Source organism: Protomyctophum bolini (genome assembly GCF_963924005.1).
Source record: "Protomyctophum bolini genome assembly, chromosome: 10".
In the NCBI taxonomy this organism is placed as follows: domain Eukaryota; kingdom Metazoa; phylum Chordata; class Actinopteri; order Myctophiformes; family Myctophidae; genus Protomyctophum; species Protomyctophum bolini.
In genome coordinates, this window is record NC_137871.1 from 30,450,413 (window position 1) to 30,471,066 (window position 20,654).

A 20,654-nucleotide genomic window follows, 5' to 3' on the forward strand; every position below is an offset into this window, starting at 1 on the left:
CATAATGATAAGAAAACAAGGCTTCACAATAAGAGTCAAATGCGATAACGAGTACCATAGCTTTAACTACTACAACGATTCATATATTATAAAAAACAACAACAATACAATTATAATTCGCTCTTCCAAAATCAGCCTCAGCAAAAAACATCTCGTGGCATTTCATGGTACAGATCGTCCTGCGGATTCACATTTTACCCAGCAACATTTCGCTAAATACTTTTATATCGAAAGGAGGAAAAGAAAAACATTGAAGCTTCTGGAAAAAACGTGTTTCACATCCGGGCCAGGATTTATGTTGCTGTCGTCTCACTGCTGCTGCTGCTGCTGCTGTGTTATCTCCCAGCTCAGCTCAGCTTACATAAAGAACAACACCTCAGGAAAACTTGTAATATCGACGACAACAACAACAAAACATCCCTACATTTTTTTGACAGAATGGGTTTTAGAGTGACTGTCAACACTGCCAGGAGGGCAACGAGGACGCTGTGGCTGCTGATGTTGGTGAGCCTGTCTGTGTGCGTGTGTGTTTGCAGAGCATCGTCTCCAGAGGAGGACAGTGCCATGGAGAACATCGTTACCGAGCAGAAGGCAGAGAAGAGCCACCGGCAGGACAGCGTCGACCTGCTCATCTTCATCTTGCTGCTCACCCTCACCATCTTGACCATTTGGCTGTTTAAGCACCGGCGATTCAGGTTTCTGCACGAAACTGGCCTGGCGATGATTTATGGTGAGATCAACCCCCCCCCCTCCACCACCTGACTGACTGTGTGTGATCTCATCTGTGCAATCAATGACTGATCGATTGCCTAATGTTATACTGGTAGATTTGCCTAGAAATATAATATGGTGCCTTGTTGTTACAAATTCTATCTTTAATTAGATTGGTATTTGGTAATGCTTGGATACAAACTGTGCTAAAGGATGAATGGTCCACAGTACACGAGTACTGTCATACTGTGACGCATTTATTAGCCCCTTTCGAAAGCCTGTATACATTTTTAAGTGGTGCAACCCGTACACTTCAATTAAGGATCAGCTATGTATGTATATGTACCAACAGGCGTTGTTGCACCACTTACTTCAGGTATGATTTTTGTATTTGGGATGATATACAAAAATCACACCCATGTGAAGTGAGCAGTGCCCTTTGACGATGATGTCACATGACAGTAACCACACTTACCACAGTAACTGTGGTAGCACGGCTCAAAAAAGGTATAGGGCTTCCAATAGAATACCAAACAACTCGCGACTCGCCCCTTTACCAACCTGCCCTGCGAAGTGTTCATTTAGTTAACATTAATTTAGTATCTCCCTCCCTCTCCCGGCTGAAAACTGAAATTATCTTGTATACACTATAAAAATGTATTTGATTGTATAGTAGTCGATCTCTGTACTCTGTAAAATCAAGAAAGAATAACATAAGACGGTGATTGCTTTCTTTCAGTGCTGTGTAAACAATCCATGTAGCCCATGTTTTGTAATTGCATCATCATGCTATTATTATGTCCATGGATATACAGAATGAACAAAACAATTATAAATTAATATGATAATACCTTTTATATAATCACCAACATGAATTATGTTTGTTATTTCAACAATATATCTGATTTCTTAATGTCATGCATACCATGTGGCATGTGGTGGTCTAGCTATTAATCAATACAGCTAGGTAGAGTAGTGGGGTGAGATGGACATGGGGCGACCGTACCAGCTGTTACCTTCCAATATAGGGGATAGCTTGAGCATCAGCCTGTCCCATTTAAAATACTGGCCAGTAAACTATATTGTATCAACTTTATCTTAGAGCCACCTCAGCATTTAGTTAATATGGTTCCAAGGATGCCATAAAAACATGTCATCTTTGTACATCCCCTCTCTGGTAAGAGAAACATGCATAGAAAATCACAGCTCTTCTTTCTCTCCCATGCTGACATTTTCTCTCTCTGTCTAGGGGTCCTAGTTGGAGTTGTCCTGCGCTACGGCATCCATGTTCCGCGAGACATCAGCAACGTCACCCTGAGCTGCCCTGTAAACTCCAGCCCTGCCACCCTGCTGGTGAACGTCAGTGGCAAGTACTATGAATACACCCTGAAAGGAGAGATCAATGCCAACGAGGTGGATGAGGTGCAGGACAACGAGATGCTGCGCAAGGTAGAGCCAACGTATAAAGTCTTAACGCCAGGATATGATTGGGTGTTGTCATGGCAGAGGATTTTGATTGATTGATTGATTTATTAACAGTTTGCAGAATTACAGTACATTTCAAGTACAACTCAATACAAAAAACTGTTAACTGTGAGTGGACGACTCCATAAAGCATTACACTTGTTATAATAGGGCCCACCATTTTCAATTAATAAAAAAAAAAAGATATACACAACTAGTCAAAACAGGAAATCATCATAGGGGGTAAAAATGGAAAAGAAACATAGGAGCCATTTTCAGAGCCATTTTCTCACATGGAATTCATAATATTGCTGGATGAAAATGTCCAGTGACTGTCACTGTCCACTGTAATGACATCTGCTCTCACATTAGATTAATGTAATAATGACTGCAGCATGGCCACAGTAGCTTGCATAAGAGGTGTCTACAGCCCAAGGGACTGGGCATTTGGGGAAGATAATAATGTGTATTTGGGGCAAACAGCAATCCTCCCTCAACTGAGCTAGATGTCATTGTGTCACTGTCAAATGACAAAGGTGCGTGTCTGTCTGTGTAAAACCAGGGAATATCTACTATTGAAAGTAATAGCATTGTCGTTGATCATCTATGCATCTGTGAATCCCTTAGTTGCCCTACATTGTTCTTCTTGTGAAGTACCTTTGTTCTTATTGACGTTTATAAAGATTTCTGTCCATTTACCCTCTAAAAAATGGACAGTATTTTTTATGAACGTCATTTTGCAGGTATCAAACAAGTAGGTTTGAATTCATAGAAGAAATAGCAAGCTCTCCAAGTACAGTTGAACACCCAATTTTCCTCAACAAGCTTTCTTTTCTTGGACAGCATTTGGAATCACAGCAGCAGTGTCTCTCCTCAGTACTCAGTTTTCAAGTGAATAGTGAAACTTTGGTACCTGAGCCCTGTATTCATGTTATCATTGTGAATGATGATGTAAAATGACTGAGGCCACTCATCTCTCCGCTATGATGATACTAAGTATGCTAATTCCTAGTGTCTGGGCCATGGCCATGATGAATACAGTTTTTTCTTCTGAGAATCGTGTTGGGAGCTACAGGGATGTCAAAAGCGTACATGGTGGTTCAAAGTTGGAAGCTTTGAGAACAAGCCAAGGGCACCCACTCGAGATATTGGTGTATGAACTAGATTAGATTAGACTTTATTGTCCCGGCCAGAGGAGATTGTGTTCACAGCCCGTTCAACACAGAAACACAGTAGCATAAAAACACAGCAATGTAAAGACAATACATAGAATTTCCATAAATAAATCCATACCACGAGTAGCTTGTTTAATGCTCTAATAGCAGAGTGGACACAACACAAATCTCCTGCAAAATAAATGCAACCTTTATACATTTTAAAGTTATAACTCTAACGCTATTGTGAGTGCTAGGCATGTGTTGGCTCTGTCATTCATGTAAGCCCACCACACACCGGCTGCGTCCGCCGCGCGGCGCCGCACGGCGGACACGGCCGCCTCCATTATTTTCAATGAACCTATCGCACACCGGCTCCGTCCGTCGCGCCGCAGACGGTCGCAGGCGGTGTGCGATGGGCTTGACATTTTTGGAAGACGGGCTGAATTATGCTTTGTACCGTCAAATCATAATAGTCCCCATAGTTCTGGGGAGCGACAGACAGAGCTCTGAGCTTATGGATAACAGTCTTTGCCGGGGTCAAAATGGCTAGAAGTGATGTGTTTATCAAAACAGAGTTTGTCCATACTAGATGCCTAAATAGTTACAAGCTGGTAATTATAATTAGACCTAGTTGATCCAGTGGGGGGAATTCATCTCAGAGACAACTCGACACATAATTTGCCGGTGCTGGGAATCCCCTTTTGCTAAACATTAAACAACCTTTATAAGGTCTGTATAAATGTTCGCCTCTATGAACAAAACTGCTTCGTAAGAACTATGTTGGTGTAACTGAGAGATTTGCTGTATATAGTCTTACGTAAGTTTCACTTGCCTTGTAGAGCCAGTATGTAGTATATTCAGTGCAGTGTATAGTTGGTGAGATAATAGTAATTTCAAATTTGAAGCAGTTTATTGGTGAATTGTGTGAGCAACACAACACAAGCTTACAAGTTTACAGGCTTGTCACTAAATTAACATACAGCTTTGTGTTTTGTTAACATGAGTGGCTCTCAAGGCACAGCTTACAGTACTATTGACCCAGTCTACGGAGATAACGATCTCACTAAAAAGAGCCTTGATTTGATTATTGGTGAATTAATTTACGATTAATCGAATATTCATTTGCAAAATGTGCAGCTTGGGAGTGTGCAGCATGGGGGAAAAACGTATTAATCAGGGCAGCCCTAGATTTAATTTTGACATTCCAATTGCGATAAAAAAGGGGGTAAAAAAGTAAATAAGTTGAATAAGTGAAACTGTCCCCATCTTGTGATCAGGAACTATGTTCCCTTGCGCTTGGTTGTAGCAGCTGCCTCATTCTATCCTTGTGTCAGACTTTGATTATGCAAAGATCAAAGCCAAAAATAGAGGTTAGGGGGAGTCTAAATGTTTTGTCTGCTCCAGAATTGGCATTCATTAGCACAGTGCCAATGTCTTTTTTTCCTTTTTATTACTATAAATTATTGTAAAATGGAATGATTTTGCATGTTAATGTGCTACTGTTTACCTTCTGTTGTTGTTTGACTCAGGTGACCTTTGACCCCGAAGTATTTTTCAACATCCTCCTCCCCCCTATCATCTTCTATGCTGGCTACAGTCTGAAAAGGGTATGGTATACACTACAGGCACCATATCTACTGCTGCACATAACCTACATTCTTAACCATATTAACATTGGGTACAGGCTTTAGTTTAGATCAGAGTAATCTAGTAAGAGAGTGGCGACACTAGCGTTGACTCCCATTGTAACAATGGATGTGGAAGTGCTCATTCTTTAAAAAAAATTTTTTTGTGGCTTTCGCCTTTATTTTATATTTTTTATGGAGGGACAGACAGTAGGCTGACAGGAAATGGGGGGAAGACATGCAGTAAAGGCCGTCGGGACCGGGAGTCGAACCCGCGGCACACTGCCAGACTGGATTACCAGCCAAGGAGCCTGGACCACTGAGCCATGGCCCAGGCCGGAAGTGCTCATTCTATCTCAATGGGATAGTTCCAATGTTTGGAACTATAGCCCATAGGCAACCACTTTGCGACGAGATCAAAGCGTGTCGCCACTGACCACTCTCTTACTATTCCACTCGGGTTTAGACATACTGTTGGTCTGACTGTCATTATACCGACAACCTACCTCAAACCCTATCCTAACCCTAACCACAAGCACGGGAGCAGCGCATGCTCGACCGCATGTCCAAACGTTGTTTCCGCATGTCGGTCCGTTGGTGTGTCTAATCTGCGCAATCCCATTAAAGGAGAATTTCTGACTATACCATTTTCTTACCTAAATCTGTTATTATATCTGTCTTTCATTATGACTAGATACACTCCACAGTGTTTTGTCCCAAATGGGCTGCCATAAAAAGGCGAACTACTGTAAGACCCACCGTGCTCGGTCAGAGCTCTACCACTCGTGTTTGGCTATAATAAAAATAAGGTAAGAAAATGTTAGTCTGAAATTCTCCTTTAATGCTGATGTTCCTATTTTGGGCCTGGTTTGAAACCTTCCAAAAATGTTTAAAAACATTTCAACATTTTTCTAAAATAATAGCAAAAATAGCAGATCTACAACCTAACAGTGCATCGCAATGTGACATTTTGGAGCTTGTTGATCGGTGTTTACGCTATTAGTTGTATGACGGCTCAAGGGGGTGCTTACTTAGTTTAAACTAGTCATTGGTTAGACATAAGGTTGGCGTTAAGACGACCGGATCATCATCGATCATTCATAACCGTCAGCATGATAACAGACAACCTCTATCTTTCTTATTGTCAGCCTAAGTAATTGAAGCATTTCATAAACTTACTTAGGTACAGGATGAAGATATGTAATATAGCCGTATTGTGTGATATTGTAGTACAGTATGTACTAGTATGTAATGAATAATATCTTTGAACTATTCTGTCTTTCAGAGACATTTCTTCAGAAACATGGGTTCCATACTTGCTTATGCCTTTCTGGGGACAGTCGTTTCCTGTTTCATCATTGGGTAAGAGTAAGGGTTTTCTCAACCACACAAAAACAAGGCTTCAATCCTCGCATTTAGCCTCTACTGTATATTCTGTGACCGATATGCAAAATCTAGACTTTAGAGGTTCTGTGCTGGAGTGGATGTATACGCAGTAGATATTTAGTATTGTACTGTATTGCCTGACTTCAGAGGATCATGTGTCATATTATGCTAAGGCAGTAGCTCTCAACTTTTCAGCCTGTGAAATAATCATATTTGAACTGGGGAACCTTCTCCCTGATAATCACTTGGAATTGTAGGAGTTGAAGCATTAGATTTAGGATTGACTAGGTTCCAGAGATAAATATTGTGAATAGCAGATTTTCCTCGGGTTACAAGGTGTTAACAGGTTGAGAACCACTGTGTTAAGGTACCTGCTGTTAAACAGGTTGAGAACCACTGTGTTAAGGTACCTGCTGTTAAACAGGTTGAGAACCACTGCGTTAAGGTACCTGCTGTTAAACAGGTTGAGAACCACTGTGTTAAGGTACCTGCTGTTAAACAGGTTGAGAACCACTGTGTTAAGGTACCTGCTGTTAAACAGGTTGAGAACCACTGTGTTAAGGTACCTGCTGTTTCTCTATATTTCAGGTTGATGATGTATGGCTGTGTGACGCTAATGAAGAAGGTGGGCCAGCTGCACGGGGACTTCTTCTTCACGGACTGTCTGTTCTTCGGGGCCATTTTGTCTGCCACAGACCCTGGTGTGTATGCTAGGCCTCAGACACTTTACCACTTTGACCCTGGCATCCCTTTTGTCCCCATGTTGTTCCAGGCGAAGAAATAGCAAGGCATATTTTTGCTTAATTCTTACTGGCCATATGCCAGTATTGCACAACAAAAAGATCTCCAAGTTCACATGCGTTGTGGACTTAACTTCTGGATTACTTTCATCAGCCTTAAGTGGTTAACAAGGTGGCTTAGTTGAGAGCTACAGGAACATCATGTGTAGGTATTTTTGTTGTACAGTAGTACTGTCACACCCAGTAGTACTGTGTGTGGGTGGGGGGGGGGGGGGGGGGGGGGGGTATAAACGAGAAGATGTCTGACAAAAAATCAGTGAAAGCAAATACATGGCCTCCTGTCAGCACCACATAACTGACGTTGACATGTATATGGGGAGATTTATACTTGAGTGTTGTGCACGCGTTGTGCATGCGTTGTGCACAGTTGTTGTTGCATGAGACGAGTATAAATCAGGCATTACAGTTTGGATCCAATCCAATAACAAAGGGAGAATGCAGAACTATGTTACAAAGCGTGTTGTTCCCGTTTGTGTTGCAGTGACGGTCCTGGCCATCTTTAATGAGCTGCAGGTGGATGTGGACCTGTACGCCTTGCTGTTTGGAGAGAGCGTCCTCAATGACGCTGTGGCCGTAGTGCTGTCCTCGTAAGTCCCCTCTGTGCACTTTGTGTTACGCCACTGATTCTGCTTATCCCACCTCTCGACCCTATGTCAGTATTGGAATCTTAATATCTGTAAACTACGTCATCTGTTGGTTTAGATAAGGTCATCTGAGCCGTCACCGTACTGGTTTTGTGAGGGAGATGGTGCGATGTGGTGTGAGTCATGCATTTTGTATCGATTTGACCAGTGACCTTTTTGGTAATGTGATATCAGCTGCTCATTAACGGTGTGGGACGGGGTGTCTTGTCTGCCCTCCAGGCTAACGTTAGCTCATCGCTCTGTCTCCCCCCTCTGTGTGCAACTCTGCTGTTATTTCCCGCAGAATTGTTATTTATTATGGCAGGCACAGCGGGGCGCGACCCGCCCCCGGAGCGATCAGTCACTGGGGAGAGGGTGCGGAGGAGACTCTGACCACGCCCCGGAACGGCTGTACCAAGTAGAGCATGGCAGTGTGTGTCTCTGCAGTGCCTTCAGATAAAACAGAACAAATCTCCAGCTATGTAATCCCAAGGAGAGGACTTTTTTTTTTAATGCTATATTTCTGCCTCGTAATTAAACTGACTGGTTAAAAGAAACGTAATTTCCAAGAGCACAGACAAAGGACGGGACTGGATAGTGATAAACGCGACAGTCCCCTAAAAGCTGTCTGGTGATTTGTTACTGTGTGTGTCTGGGGGGACTGAGACTGCAGAATGTAAATAACTCCTGTATATAAGCAAACCTGATTCAAATATTTTTGCTTTAGTTGACTTAGGAGCCAGATGGATGGGGTTTGTCAAATAGTAAAATGACTTGCAGAATCAGAACGTATTAGTATTTGTAAATTTGGCACGTGTTCACGATGAGTGACAGCCTGAGGTTATAGCCAATATTAACCGACTTGTCCTGATGACAAGAACCGCCTCCATCTGGCTTTAAAACTAGGTTTAATCACATTCACAAATATTGATTTTCCTGATTCAAAGCATGGTGCAGCCCTCTATTCCTAATGCTGCACACCTCTACCTGCTACTCTGTTTACTCCTCCTTTCAGTCCCCAGCCTCCCTGCTCTGAAGCTTGTGCTGAGTTTTCGAGTGATACCCAAGGTCTCCTGAGACTCCCATTGGGAGTCTCTAGAGGCCATAGGTTCTTTTGCTATGTGAATCTCAAGAGAATGTAATAGTTCTACCTAGGGTCATGCTCTCAGGGGTGTTCCGGGTGGTGCAGGGGACAAGTTCCAGCCCACCGCCATGGAGACTAGGGCCGCTCCCAATTAACACAATTGGCCATGTCTGCAGGTGGGAAGCCGGGCAGGGAAGGCGATCTGTTGCTGTGTAGTCCTGCAGGTTGGTCAGAGAGCACCTGTTCGGGAGGGGGAAGTTATAGGTGGGATAGCGTGTTCCTCTGCATGCATTACGCTCTCCCGGTGAACCTCCTCACTGTCCGGTGAAAAGAAGTCACTGGATGACCACCTGTATTGGAGGTGACCCTCCCACTTGACCCAACTGTGTGTGGTTAAAAATTGGGAATTGGCACAACTTCTATATTGAGGGGGGGGCAGAACTGCGTAATTGTTGATGTCTGTGATGGCCCTCTCATTGGGGAACAGAGAGACTTTTTTGAAATTCTGATTATGAGCCCTAAAATGCAAAGAAGCTGACATTGATGAATTATGCAGTCACATGCAAAGTTGTTTACCTAGTAAGGATGCTGCCGGCACACATCATGTAAATACTTAGTTTCTACAGTACATGATGCGGTAATTGCTGACCTCCATTTATATGTTTTACATGCTATCACATGTAAAAACATTGTAGGCGGGCATCTCTACCCCCATTCATCATGTATTATTTGGTTATGCTTCCAAATACTTTGCTTTGGCAAATAGGATGGCTATTTTACCTTAGCTTGTCCGCTGCTAAACTGTTGTTGTGTCCTTCCAGGTCTATAGTGGCATACCAACCAGCGGGGGACAACACTCACACCTTTGAGGTCATGGCTATGCTTAAGTCCATTGCCGTCTTCGTGGGGGTCTTCAGTGGTTCGTTTGCTCTGGGAGTAGCCACCGGGGTCTCTACAGCACTCATATCCTTTTACCTTCTGTGAAAAGTTCATTCATAATAATCCTCCACCAGTCACCAGATCATATTTCCAATACATGATTATGATAAAAATGTTTCTGACATGATTCATTATATTACCTTCTGTGAAAAGTTCATTAATAATAATCCTCCGCCAGATCATATTTCCAATTCATGATTATGATAAAAATGTTTCTGACATGATTCATTAGTCATCTATTGCCTTGAAAGTGGTCTGCCTGTGTTAACCCATTCACCCATTTAGACCTAAATTCGATTACTACAAATGTATTTTTCTGAAAAACCCATGTTTCTATATCAGTGGTTCTCAAACTATTTCATGTCAAGGACCCCCAGAATAATCTGTATTTAGCCGCCGACTCCCATCTAAAAATATGTTGTTCCAGGGACCCCCCCAGAAGCAAAGATTTGAGTTAAAAAGACCGGCAGTCGGTGCCATGCTATGAGCTTGTAGATCTGCTATTTTTCAACAGCTAAAGTATAACACAATGCTTAAAACACCAAAAGGGGTTCCCGCCCAAAATGGGTTAAGACGTCACCTGGGGCCGATTCAAAATTATGTCTTCTAAATCCTAACCGTTTTCTGAAAAACGTATGTTGCTAAATCAGGGGTGCTCCAAACGATTTCATGTCAAGGACCCACGGAATTTTTATGTATTGTGATAATAGAAAATGCAGGTCTACAAGTTCATGCCGTGCTACGAGCTTGTAGCGCGGCATTAGTGTAAAGTAAAAAAATATGGTTAAAGCGTTTAAAATCTAAAGTGACACAGATGCTTTCCCGGTTTGTTTGTGTGTAATGTTGATGTCCTTGACCAGTGTGTTTACGTGACCAAGTTCACCAAACTGAGGGATTTCCCGCTGTTGGAGACGGCCTTGTTTTTCCTCTTGTCCTGGAGCACATTCCTGCTGGCTGAGGCCTGTGGCTTCACGGGTAACGTATACACATGCACAGACACACGTATGCATGAAAACACATGTACATACAGTATATGCACAAGTATACGTACAAACAACACATGAAGGTTATCTGCAAAGTTCACGTCTACTGTACTGTATGTGTTCTGGTGCGGCAGTAAAGAGCCATGGACAGTGAATGACACTAAACCCAGTGTTGATTTTGGCAGCAAATTTAGATTTTAGTTTCAGTCATAGTCTCTTGAATAGTTTCCATTTAGTATTAGTCACATTTTAGTCACCTGGAATGTTTTAGTGTCAGTCTAGTTTTAGTCCAAATATCATTTATATTTACATATACATTTGATTTAGTCGACTAAAATGTATTTTGGCGGGCCTTGATGCCGTCGTAATGGCTGATTTTACACTTGCTGAAAATAGCCGATCGAGCTGCGACGCATTGTGAGCTTGTATTTGTATTTTCAGCATGCCACCAAGTGTACAATGACTTCTAGTGGATCTCTTGTCCACTAGTCCCTTCCTAACATTTTAGTCTAGATTTTATTTGTTGACGAAATTGTTAGTCATCATAGCTTAGTTTTCATTTGGTGTGATAGATTTTAACTGCAGTGCATCTCTCTGCTCTCCATTTCCGTCTGTGTCTCTTAATCGGTGTGCTTTTAGGCGTGGTGGCAGTTCTGTTCTGTGGTATCACCCAGGCCCACTACACCTTCAACAACCTGTCACCAGAGTCCCAGGACCGAACCAAGCAGGTCTGGGCCTGTCACAATGATTACATAATTGTCTAAACACAATTATTTGAGATAATCTTGAGATAATTTTGTCGTAATCGTCATAATTGTTCGAAAATGTTCCCTTTTTTTGTATAAAACTAGTAAATGTATTAGTCATTTCTTTGTATATTATTTTGACACATCTTCGTAATCGTGACAGTCCTATCAATAGCTGCCAAATCACCAATGATACAGTTTTCATTTTGTTGGGGTTATCGTCAATCAATGGAAATGTCTTGACTCTTTTTGTGTGTATTGTGTTGCAGTTGTTTGAACTCCTGAACTTCTTGGCCGAGAACTTTATCTTCTCCTACATGGGCCTGGCCCTGTTCACCTTCCAGAACCATATCTTCAATCCCATGTTCATCATTGGGGCCTTTGTATCCTAAACTGAATACGTAAATATATGCAAATCCAACAATAACCACATTATCAAAACACTTAACAACACTCCTTTGAAACAGGTTGATGACTACAAGTATTTGGGTTCATATATATCTTCTTCCCAAAAGCAATTTCAAACTAGGAAGTATGGCCTGCAATGACATGCATAGGATCTGGTCATCCCAGTTTAGTGAGAGGTTCAAAGTAGGGTTGTCCCGATCGGATCGGGTGATCAGAAATTGGGGCCGATCACATTATTTTCATCGGATCGGGAGCCAAAAAACCAATATTAATATTATATCCATATCATGATATTAAACTGGAAATTGTCTGTGATTTGGGATATTGTACTATTGTGATATGGCATAAAATATGATATGGCATAAAATATGATATGGCACTATATGGCATAGTTTTCTATAAATTAGAAATATCGGATCGGGAAAGTCGGTATCAGCAGATGCTCAAAATCAAATGACATTCAGAATCAGATCGGGAGCAAAAAAATACATGATCGGGACATCCCTAGTTCAAAGTAAAAATATTTAGGACGACCATCGAGCCGATTCTACTTTATGGCTCCGAAACATGGACACCCACTTTCTAATGAGAGCACAAAATCTCTCTTGGAAGAGGCACCCATCGACTTCTCTAATATACGGCAACCTTCCTCGTGTTTCTTCACTAGTCCGATCTAGAAGAACACAGTTTGCCGGCCACTGCTACAGAGCTGATCATAAGGTTATATCTTCCCTTCTTCTCTGAAATCCTGCCTCAAAGCAGACCAGAGGTAGAAAACTGTCGTTCCCTGATGTCATCGCTAGGGACACATGCATCAGTAAGCAGGAACTGGGGATGGCAATGAAGGACTGGGAAGGATTGTGAAATCCATGATCTCGACGACGGTCGAAAAATTATGATGATCCTTGCATAAAAGACTACGCAGCCTGCTGGTAAACGGTGCACTCACTGGTCTGCAAAAAGTATGGCTTTGTTTAATCTAATGGGTGGTCGATTAAACAGATTTTATGATACTGATTTCAAGCAACAATCCAGGATCCACTGGTCGGCACTTGGGTGGAGTAAGAGTAAAGTAGTTGTAGTCTAGTTTATTTCCTCCATTTCCTAAAAAAAAAAGTAATTTTTTTAGACACCGATGGTTTTCTCCTGACAGTAACGATATGTCAAAGGCTATGCTCCATTTCCGTTTTGTTTTTGAAAAAGTGCTCCTTAACCACACGCCCTCCTCAGCTGTCTGTATTTGTGGGTAGAGCAGCCAACATCTACCCCCTCTCCTTCCTTCTCAACCTGGGTCGACGCAACAAGATCAAATCCAACTTTCAGCACATGATGATGTTTGCTGGTTAGTAATATGAGGATGATTTACCATGTGGTGAAAATAAGTTTTTGGTTTATAAATGTATTTATTTTTCTTTCTTCCGGGATGATTTTTGGCCATATTTTCAAAGAAATCAACGTGTATTCAAATGTACTGATAACAAAAGCAAAGGTGTTATAGTTCATTGGATGCAATTCTAGATATATATAAGGCCTATTCATAGTCTGTATTTTCGGTGGTGACCACTGGAGCTGAAATAACGTTGAGCGGTGGTGAGTAAAAACAGAGAGAAGGGCTGGAGCGATGGTGGTGGTTTGCTCTTCACCGCGGCTTGTGACGTCATGTTGTAGTTCGGTGGTCACCCCACCACAGAAAATCTAGACTATGTATGAGCCTTTACAGAACAAAGGGGCAGTCGGCCAGAGTATGACACTCCTTCCGTGGAGCTCACTGAGGGAGTGAGTTGTTTGATAAGCTAGTAGGTACTAGGTAGGGGATAAGATGACCTAAGTCAGTGGTTCCCAAACTTTCTCATGTCAAGGACCCCCAAATTGACACTAATTGGCCCGCGGACCCCCATTTGAAGAGAAGATTTGTACGCCTCTCTAGCAGTGATTCTCAGCCCGTTTTATTTCAAGGACCCCCAGTTTGACATGCATTAGTATACGGACCCCCATTTAATGGCATTTCTATCACTGGGAACCCCAATTTATATTGTAAAATCAATGTTAATTTAACTCTGAGATTGTACAAATGGAACCAAATGGACCCTAAGGGGTCCATTTGGTTCCATTTGGTACAATTTAACTGAGTGTACAAATGGACCCATTAGGGTCCATTTGTACACTCTCAGAGTTACAGACCCATAAGGGTCCATTTGGTTCCAAACTATCATTTAACTGGGGACCCCCTGGAACTCCCTCAAGGGAACACTTTGGGAACCACTGACCTAAGTAAGTCCTATTATAATTTGAGGACAGCCATGTTTTTAGGTCCATTTTAAAATGGATGTGTAATCAAGACATTTAATGGCTGTTGGAAGTGCATTCCACATTTTGGTGGTAGAGTGGCAGAGTGGTGCATATTTCCCCATGTTTCAGCAAAGAGTAGGGGGAACTAGGTCAGAGGAGCTTCCTCTAGTGTTGTGCTGTGAATATCCACATGAATCATAGACAGTGTTCCTATTCCGGGATCAACATTAATATATATTCTGTAAAAAGGAGTAGATCAATTATAAAGCCCTGGGGAACAACCACCAATGGAGTTCTTAAAGTACAAGATTATTATCAAGAAACTGAAATTAAATTATTTCACACAAACTTTCTATACTGACTTGGATGTGAATGCCATGTATAATGCTCAATAGGCACAATGTTATCTAATGGAAAGACATTTAAGACAACATACACACGTATACACAAAACACACACACTTACTGACACCACAACCTCACTGTTTTTTATTTTATTATCCAGGACTGCGTGGGGCAATGACCTTTGCCCTGTCCATAAGAGACACTGCTACCTATGCCCGCCAGATGATGTTCACCACCACCTTGCTGGTAGTCTTCTTCACTGTGTGGGTTTGTGGAGGAGGCACCACCCAGATGCTTTCCTGCCAACACATACGGTATGACCATGTGTCCTTCAGCCGAGGTCAAAGCACAGGCCATATTTGAACTACCTGAGATCCTAGATCCTAGTTTGTTGTCAATCATAGAAAAGTAATTATTTGCAAATTACCATATGACCCCAATGTGATCGCTGACGGCCTTGTTGTGTGATAGAGTGATGTGTATGATTATTTGTTTCTACTAGAATATCATTGAGCATATCTCGCCTTAATGTTTAAAATGAGACTGGAAAACAAAAGTCTCCTATAATCCATTTTCCATGTTTGTTTTTACAGAGTGGGAGTAGATACAGACCTAGATAACCCTGTGAGTAAAGCACTTGTAACATATTTAGTTCACTCGTATATTAACCACTGTCTGTACAAAAGCCCATTCAAACTACAACTGTGTTTTGTATTTTGTTAAAGGTGAGCATCACCGAGGGTTCAGAGAGACGGAGCACCAAACAGGAGAGCGCTTGGCTGTTCAGGATCTGGTACACCTTTGACCACAAGTATCCTTTGGTGTATACTCTACCATGTGTCAACAACACAGGGTCCTGTTGTTTGAGAGAGATTTTTAAACGGCTTTTATCACTTTATTATGAGGCTTAATATTTTTCTTTACAATTTAGGCATAAATTTAGACTCTTAATCCAGAGCGACTTACATTAAGCAAGAACAAAAAGCATGGCAATACATCACATACATAAAAAGTAAGCTAAGAACGTAACTGTGGAATATCTATATAATGAAATTATACATACTATACTATACTATACTATACTATACATATATACTATAAAGTGCTATGACTACATACAAATGCAATTCTAGTGCTGTCTACGTAACATGCTATAAGTTTGTATAAAATGCTATCGAAGTCTACATGAAGTGCTTTTATCTAAGGGGCTAGGGCAAGTACTTAACATTTTATTGACATTTTCACCAAAGGACAATTACACGATAAGAACATACACAGAAAACAATAAAGTTAAAATAAATACAAATAAATGTAAAGGAAAAACAAAGACAACAATAACAACAAAAACAAACTAAGACAAAAAAAGGAACATTTGTGTTGAGTAGGCCGTTATATCACCTGGATACTACTGAATTACCAGTACAATTTTTACATCATTCATGCTAAGGGCTGCAAATCCCAAACATTGCTCTATCCTATATTGAGGCAATATATTTATCTGTCCCCCTATTTTACCATCTGTGAGTTAATTAGAATTGATAACATTGTGACTGAAGGCAATTAAAGGAGACTCTGCTGATGTAGTTCTCCGTTGCAGACAACAGAGGGCACACAAACTACAACCCCGAAAATCCACAGATCGCTTTATGGGCCATTCAGTTAACTTTTTTATGGATTTGATCTGGAAACTATAAGAATCACAAGAGATAAGAATATTGATGAGACATTTCTACTACCAGTTTAGTCATTGTGTGTCCACTCCCTCACAAAGCTCTTGTCACTGTAGACATTCCTTGACTCTAGCCCCCTCTCCAGTTACCTGAAGCCCATCCTGACTCACAGTGGCCCCCCTCTCACGACCCACATGCCCACCTGCTGTGGACCCCTAGCCCGCTGCCTCACCAGCCCGCAGGCCTACGAGGTTAGACACTGAATCAAAACCACCACAGTTAATCAAACTGATCTTTGTAATTAATTATAAGCGATTGACCATCCAGTCCCGGCAGGGTCATATATACCAAAGAGTCAGGAAAATGGGACCCGGTGCCTCCCTGCTTCGCACTCGTCAAGGGTCGGATTGGGGGTAAGTCCCTGCAACATGCTAGCGTCATGTCCAGGGGGTGTATTTGTACATCAAGCTACAGAAACAGGAGATAGGCTCCTGCCCTATGGGCCTCATGGCTCGGCAAGGCTCACTAAACGATAATTAATTTGAATAAAATAGCGGATCCACACTCTCACAACGTGGCATGAACTATTTAGTTCATTATCTATTAGCATTTTCCACGTCGATTTGTATGTAAAAAAGAAACAAGAAATGATCAAGAAATTATCTCCATTGTGTTCTCCACCCCCCCATATTAGTATGATTATTATTTTAGTAATGTCTATGTTTGTGTTTCACAACCTCGCGCCTCACGGCCGTTGTTTGCGTGTGTTCTCCCGCTGCGCCGTGTGCTTCATTTGCCCTTCCCTGTCACCCCGGGCCGTGAGTGTGAGCATGCTTCTCTGCTGCGTTGCTCTGCACTGCATGCTGTCTGTCTGCAGCCTGTGTGGCTGGCAGGCTGCCAGAGATATTTGCCACTCCCCTTCCCATTGGCCAGAGGGCAGCTTTGCCGTTGCTTGGTGTCCCATTGGCCAGAGGAGCCAATCACGCTAGGCCGTCAGTATGACTAGGGCTAGGTCGTCTAGTTTTCATGAGCTTTCATTAGTCAGGTTTCACCTTTTAATCAATTAAAATCAAAAAGTAGCTAAAGAGTGCGGTCACACCGAACCTTGATTCTGCCTATGCGGGTGGATTCTGCCAATGCTTTTCAATGGAAATGAAGCGGTTTGATGCCGACGTTCGTGGATTTGCGCAAAAAGATAAATAATAAAATGCTCTGTTCCCATTGAAAAGCATTGGCAGAATCTGCCACATATGCAGAATTCAGATTTGGTATTACCGCACCCAGTAATTAGATAATCAATAGTTGCAGCCCTAGATCCTAGAGTTATAGAATGAATGTACAATAAGGGATCGCTGCAAGATGGTGTCAATTAAAAATACATTAGAGTAGATAAACCTACTTGCCGATTACTGTCACTTGCCGGCTGGGAGGATTTTGTTTGTGGGCTTTGTTTTTAGTGTTGAAAATATTGTTAAGCTAGTGTTATATGCAGACATTATTTATGTCCAAATATGAGGTCCGTACAATGGACAGACACACTAAGACTAGCCTCGGTACCAGGCTTTCATTTTTGTTGGTGCAAAAATTGAAAGCCTGGAGGAACGCATTGGCCGCTCTGGTCTAAAAGTGGGAGTCAACCCTTCCGGGTGGGCGTCGCTCCAAATGATGTGACGTAGCGCTGCACTAGGGGGGAGAGGAGGGGCCGGGGGTGACGGACAGATCGATGAGATCCAATCAGGGCGTGTGCAAATCTAAGCCGCGACCCGCCCCTCTAGACCAGAAACCTAACACGTTAGCTCAGGCTACACTAAGACCAACACACGCACATTTACAGGCCACACCAGCAGCACAAAAGAACAGCAGAACATACACATAAGACAGTTTCTCTCCTCTCCATTTCCAACCCTGTCTGCCCGCCCGCCAGAATGAATGCCAGCTGAAAGATGACGACTCGGACCTCATCCTGTCGGAAGGCGACATGAACCTGACCTACGGTGACATCACGGTCAGTACGGACGCCACGGGCGCCCACACCACTGCCAACGCCGCGGGCGGTAGGCTAGCGAACTCCACCACAGCGGAGGACCTGGACCGGGAGCTGACGTATGGTGACAGCGAGCTGGTGATGCGAGGCACACGCCTGGTGCTGCCCATGGACGACTCTGAGCCGCCCTTCGCAGACCCCCACCACCGCTTGCGGAAGTAGAGGGAGAATTTAAAGGCTACGTCCTTGATGGCCCAGACCAGCTCCTCCTCCCTCCAACAGGACCACTTGCCCAGCCAGCACGCGGAGAAGAAAACTGATCTAAAAGACTAGTCTGACACTCTGTTTCTCTTTGACTTGTTTCCCCTCTTATTTCGTTCGTACCTTGCCTCATCCCTACTTCTGTTTGTTGGTACCTTGCATCATCCCTACTTTCTTTCCATCGTTATTTCTGTCTTTTTTCAGTTCAGTTTTCATTCCCTCTAGTGGATAATAATCATTGCTCTCTACCTCATACGTTTCTACATACACTTTGCCATCTGGCATCACTGTAATGCAGTCCATTATTAGGTTGGGTTTTTCTCATAAGTTTTAACACCGGATAGTGTGGTCACTTTAACAGTAGCATTGCATAAAAGTTTAGAAGCATGCATTAGTCTATATAAATGCTGTCAAAGTACCTGCTACCAAACTCTAGTTAAATTAGTCTTTATTAGTGTTTATTATCACATGAGTACTATACTTTGATGTGCATGCAAAAGGACACTTCCGTTACTTATTTTGTATGCTTGGGAGGTCGAGGGGTTTTCGGGACCGGGTCTGACCCTGAATGTGGCTGCCTATATGTTTGTCAGACAGTGTGACCAGAGTCTAGCAGACCCGGTGGCTGAGCATAACTGTACATTAGGTTACAATCAAGTGCCTGCCGGCTGTAGTTTTTAAGCCTGGGAACTGATCCTGGACCAGCTCTGTTGAGCAGAGGTGCAGAGTTCAGGATGGGTCGTCATGCGGTGGTAGATTCTCTCCTCAAACAGACTCCTCCGTCCATGTTGGTACAGTAGCGTCCTACTCCTTCAGCATAGGGCCAGTGCTGTTCGTCTGTAGATGGCTTGTGACCCCGGCAGTGTGAGCTTTGGATCTCCTCCCAATGACCTTTGACTGTGACCTAGAGGGAATTTACACCTTATTTTAGAACCTGATGTCGCTCACAGCAGAATGAAGGGCTGTCATTTTTGATTACGAGATCCAGTCTGTTAACGATGAAAACTGGTGCCGCTTTTGTCCTACATTTGACATTTTGTGAAGAAGAAAAAAAGAAAATGCAGATAATTACACATTTTCTATACTTTTTTGCAACATTTGCTTTAGTACCATAGGCTCAATCCCCATTATCACAGACATTTAGCATTGTGTGTACATTTTGATACATGTTATTATAGCACTATATTTGTGAATGTCCAGAGATGCGATATCAGATGTTTCTCATAAATTGATATCTGAAAGTCACATTTTGGATATATGGGTTTGATATTGCTGAATACTGTTTGCAAACAGTTTATTTGTGGGTATTATTTCAAAAAGTTTGAACAATGTCCATCTACGTGTTAATTGATTGATACACATTGTTAGGAAACTAATGGCTATGGCTATGAATTTACGTGCAATTTACCTTTAGTGCAACTACTGCCACAGGTACTATAGGGTACATAAGCATCTGTGGTTGCCATATTAGCCCTCCATGCACAGCCAAGGCCTGCTTTTGATTCCTACGAGGTTCAGATGGTCAATAACTAGACAGTAGGTCAACACGATTTGGTCTAAGAACAGGGTCCTAATTTAAATGCGAGCAGAGATAAATTGTTGCACACCATGTGCTTGCGGATATATTATGCTATGTTGATGTTACATTTATAGATATTAGTCTTTCCTCCGCCATCTTTGACACTCCATGGCCATGGGGCCACTACGTGGTGGTCGGCTGGGTCCCAAGGAGAACAGAAGGTTGGGTGTTTCTCCGCCTGCGTAAGGGTGCAGAAGCAAGAGTCAGCTGTTAATGTAGCTTAACAGGAAGCGCTGACAGGTCTGTCACCCCAGCAACGCAGTGTTGATGCAGACAGATGCAGAGAGATTGCCATTATACAACAGCAGCACATGATGATAAGGAAGTATAATGGTGTTGGAATTATAGCATATGGAGGGGAAGTAAACAAGCTTCCTTGAATGTGGATAGTGTTGGGGGGGGGGGGGGGGGGGCGTTTTATGGAAGAGTGAATTAAATTAGGAAATGTTGGGGAGGAAGAGATGGTTTAGAAAGCTTTTGTGTACGGGGTGGGGGTGGAAGGAGGAGTGGAATAGTTAATAGCTTTGCCTTCCACAGTGACATCTTCTGCTGTGCAGGAACTTTTCTTATAGAGTACTCACTTTGTTTTCTTTCTCATGAG

General features: G+C 42.5%; 1 protein-coding gene across 1 annotated transcript; it reads left to right on the forward strand.

The window, feature by feature from the left end:
- Positions 1 to 297: 297 nt before the first annotated feature.
- On the forward strand, positions 298 to 20,443 carry slc9a6a (solute carrier family 9 member A6a). Its single transcript, XM_080774170.1, has 16 exons — positions 298 to 730; positions 1,961 to 2,160; positions 4,862 to 4,939; positions 6,243 to 6,319; positions 6,932 to 7,044; positions 7,625 to 7,730; positions 9,672 to 9,830; positions 10,604 to 10,764; positions 11,412 to 11,500; positions 11,788 to 11,901; positions 13,157 to 13,268; positions 14,720 to 14,873; positions 15,153 to 15,183; positions 15,285 to 15,370; positions 16,375 to 16,480; positions 18,154 to 20,443. The coding sequence occupies exons 1-16, from the start codon at positions 439 to 441 to the stop codon at positions 18,433 to 18,435; spliced, it is 2,160 nt and encodes a 719-aa protein (XP_080630296.1). The 5' UTR covers positions 298 to 438; the 3' UTR covers positions 18,436 to 20,443.
- The last annotated feature ends 211 nt before the right edge of the window (positions 20,444 to 20,654 follow it).

Excerpts from the sequence above, each read along its gene's own strand:
- slc9a6a (XM_080774170.1), top strand. The coding sequence starts at position 439 with ATGGGTTTTAGAGTGACTGTCAACACTGCCAGGAGGGCAACGAGGACG. Across the intron at positions 2,161-4,861 it reads ACAACGAGATGCTGCGCAAG|GTGACCTTTGACCCCGAAGT; the intron begins GTAGAGCCAACG and ends TGTTTGACTCAG. Across the intron at positions 9,831-10,603 it reads CTCATATCCTTTTACCTTCT|ATGCTTTCCCGGTTTGTTTG; the intron begins GTGAAAAGTTCA and ends AAAGTGACACAG.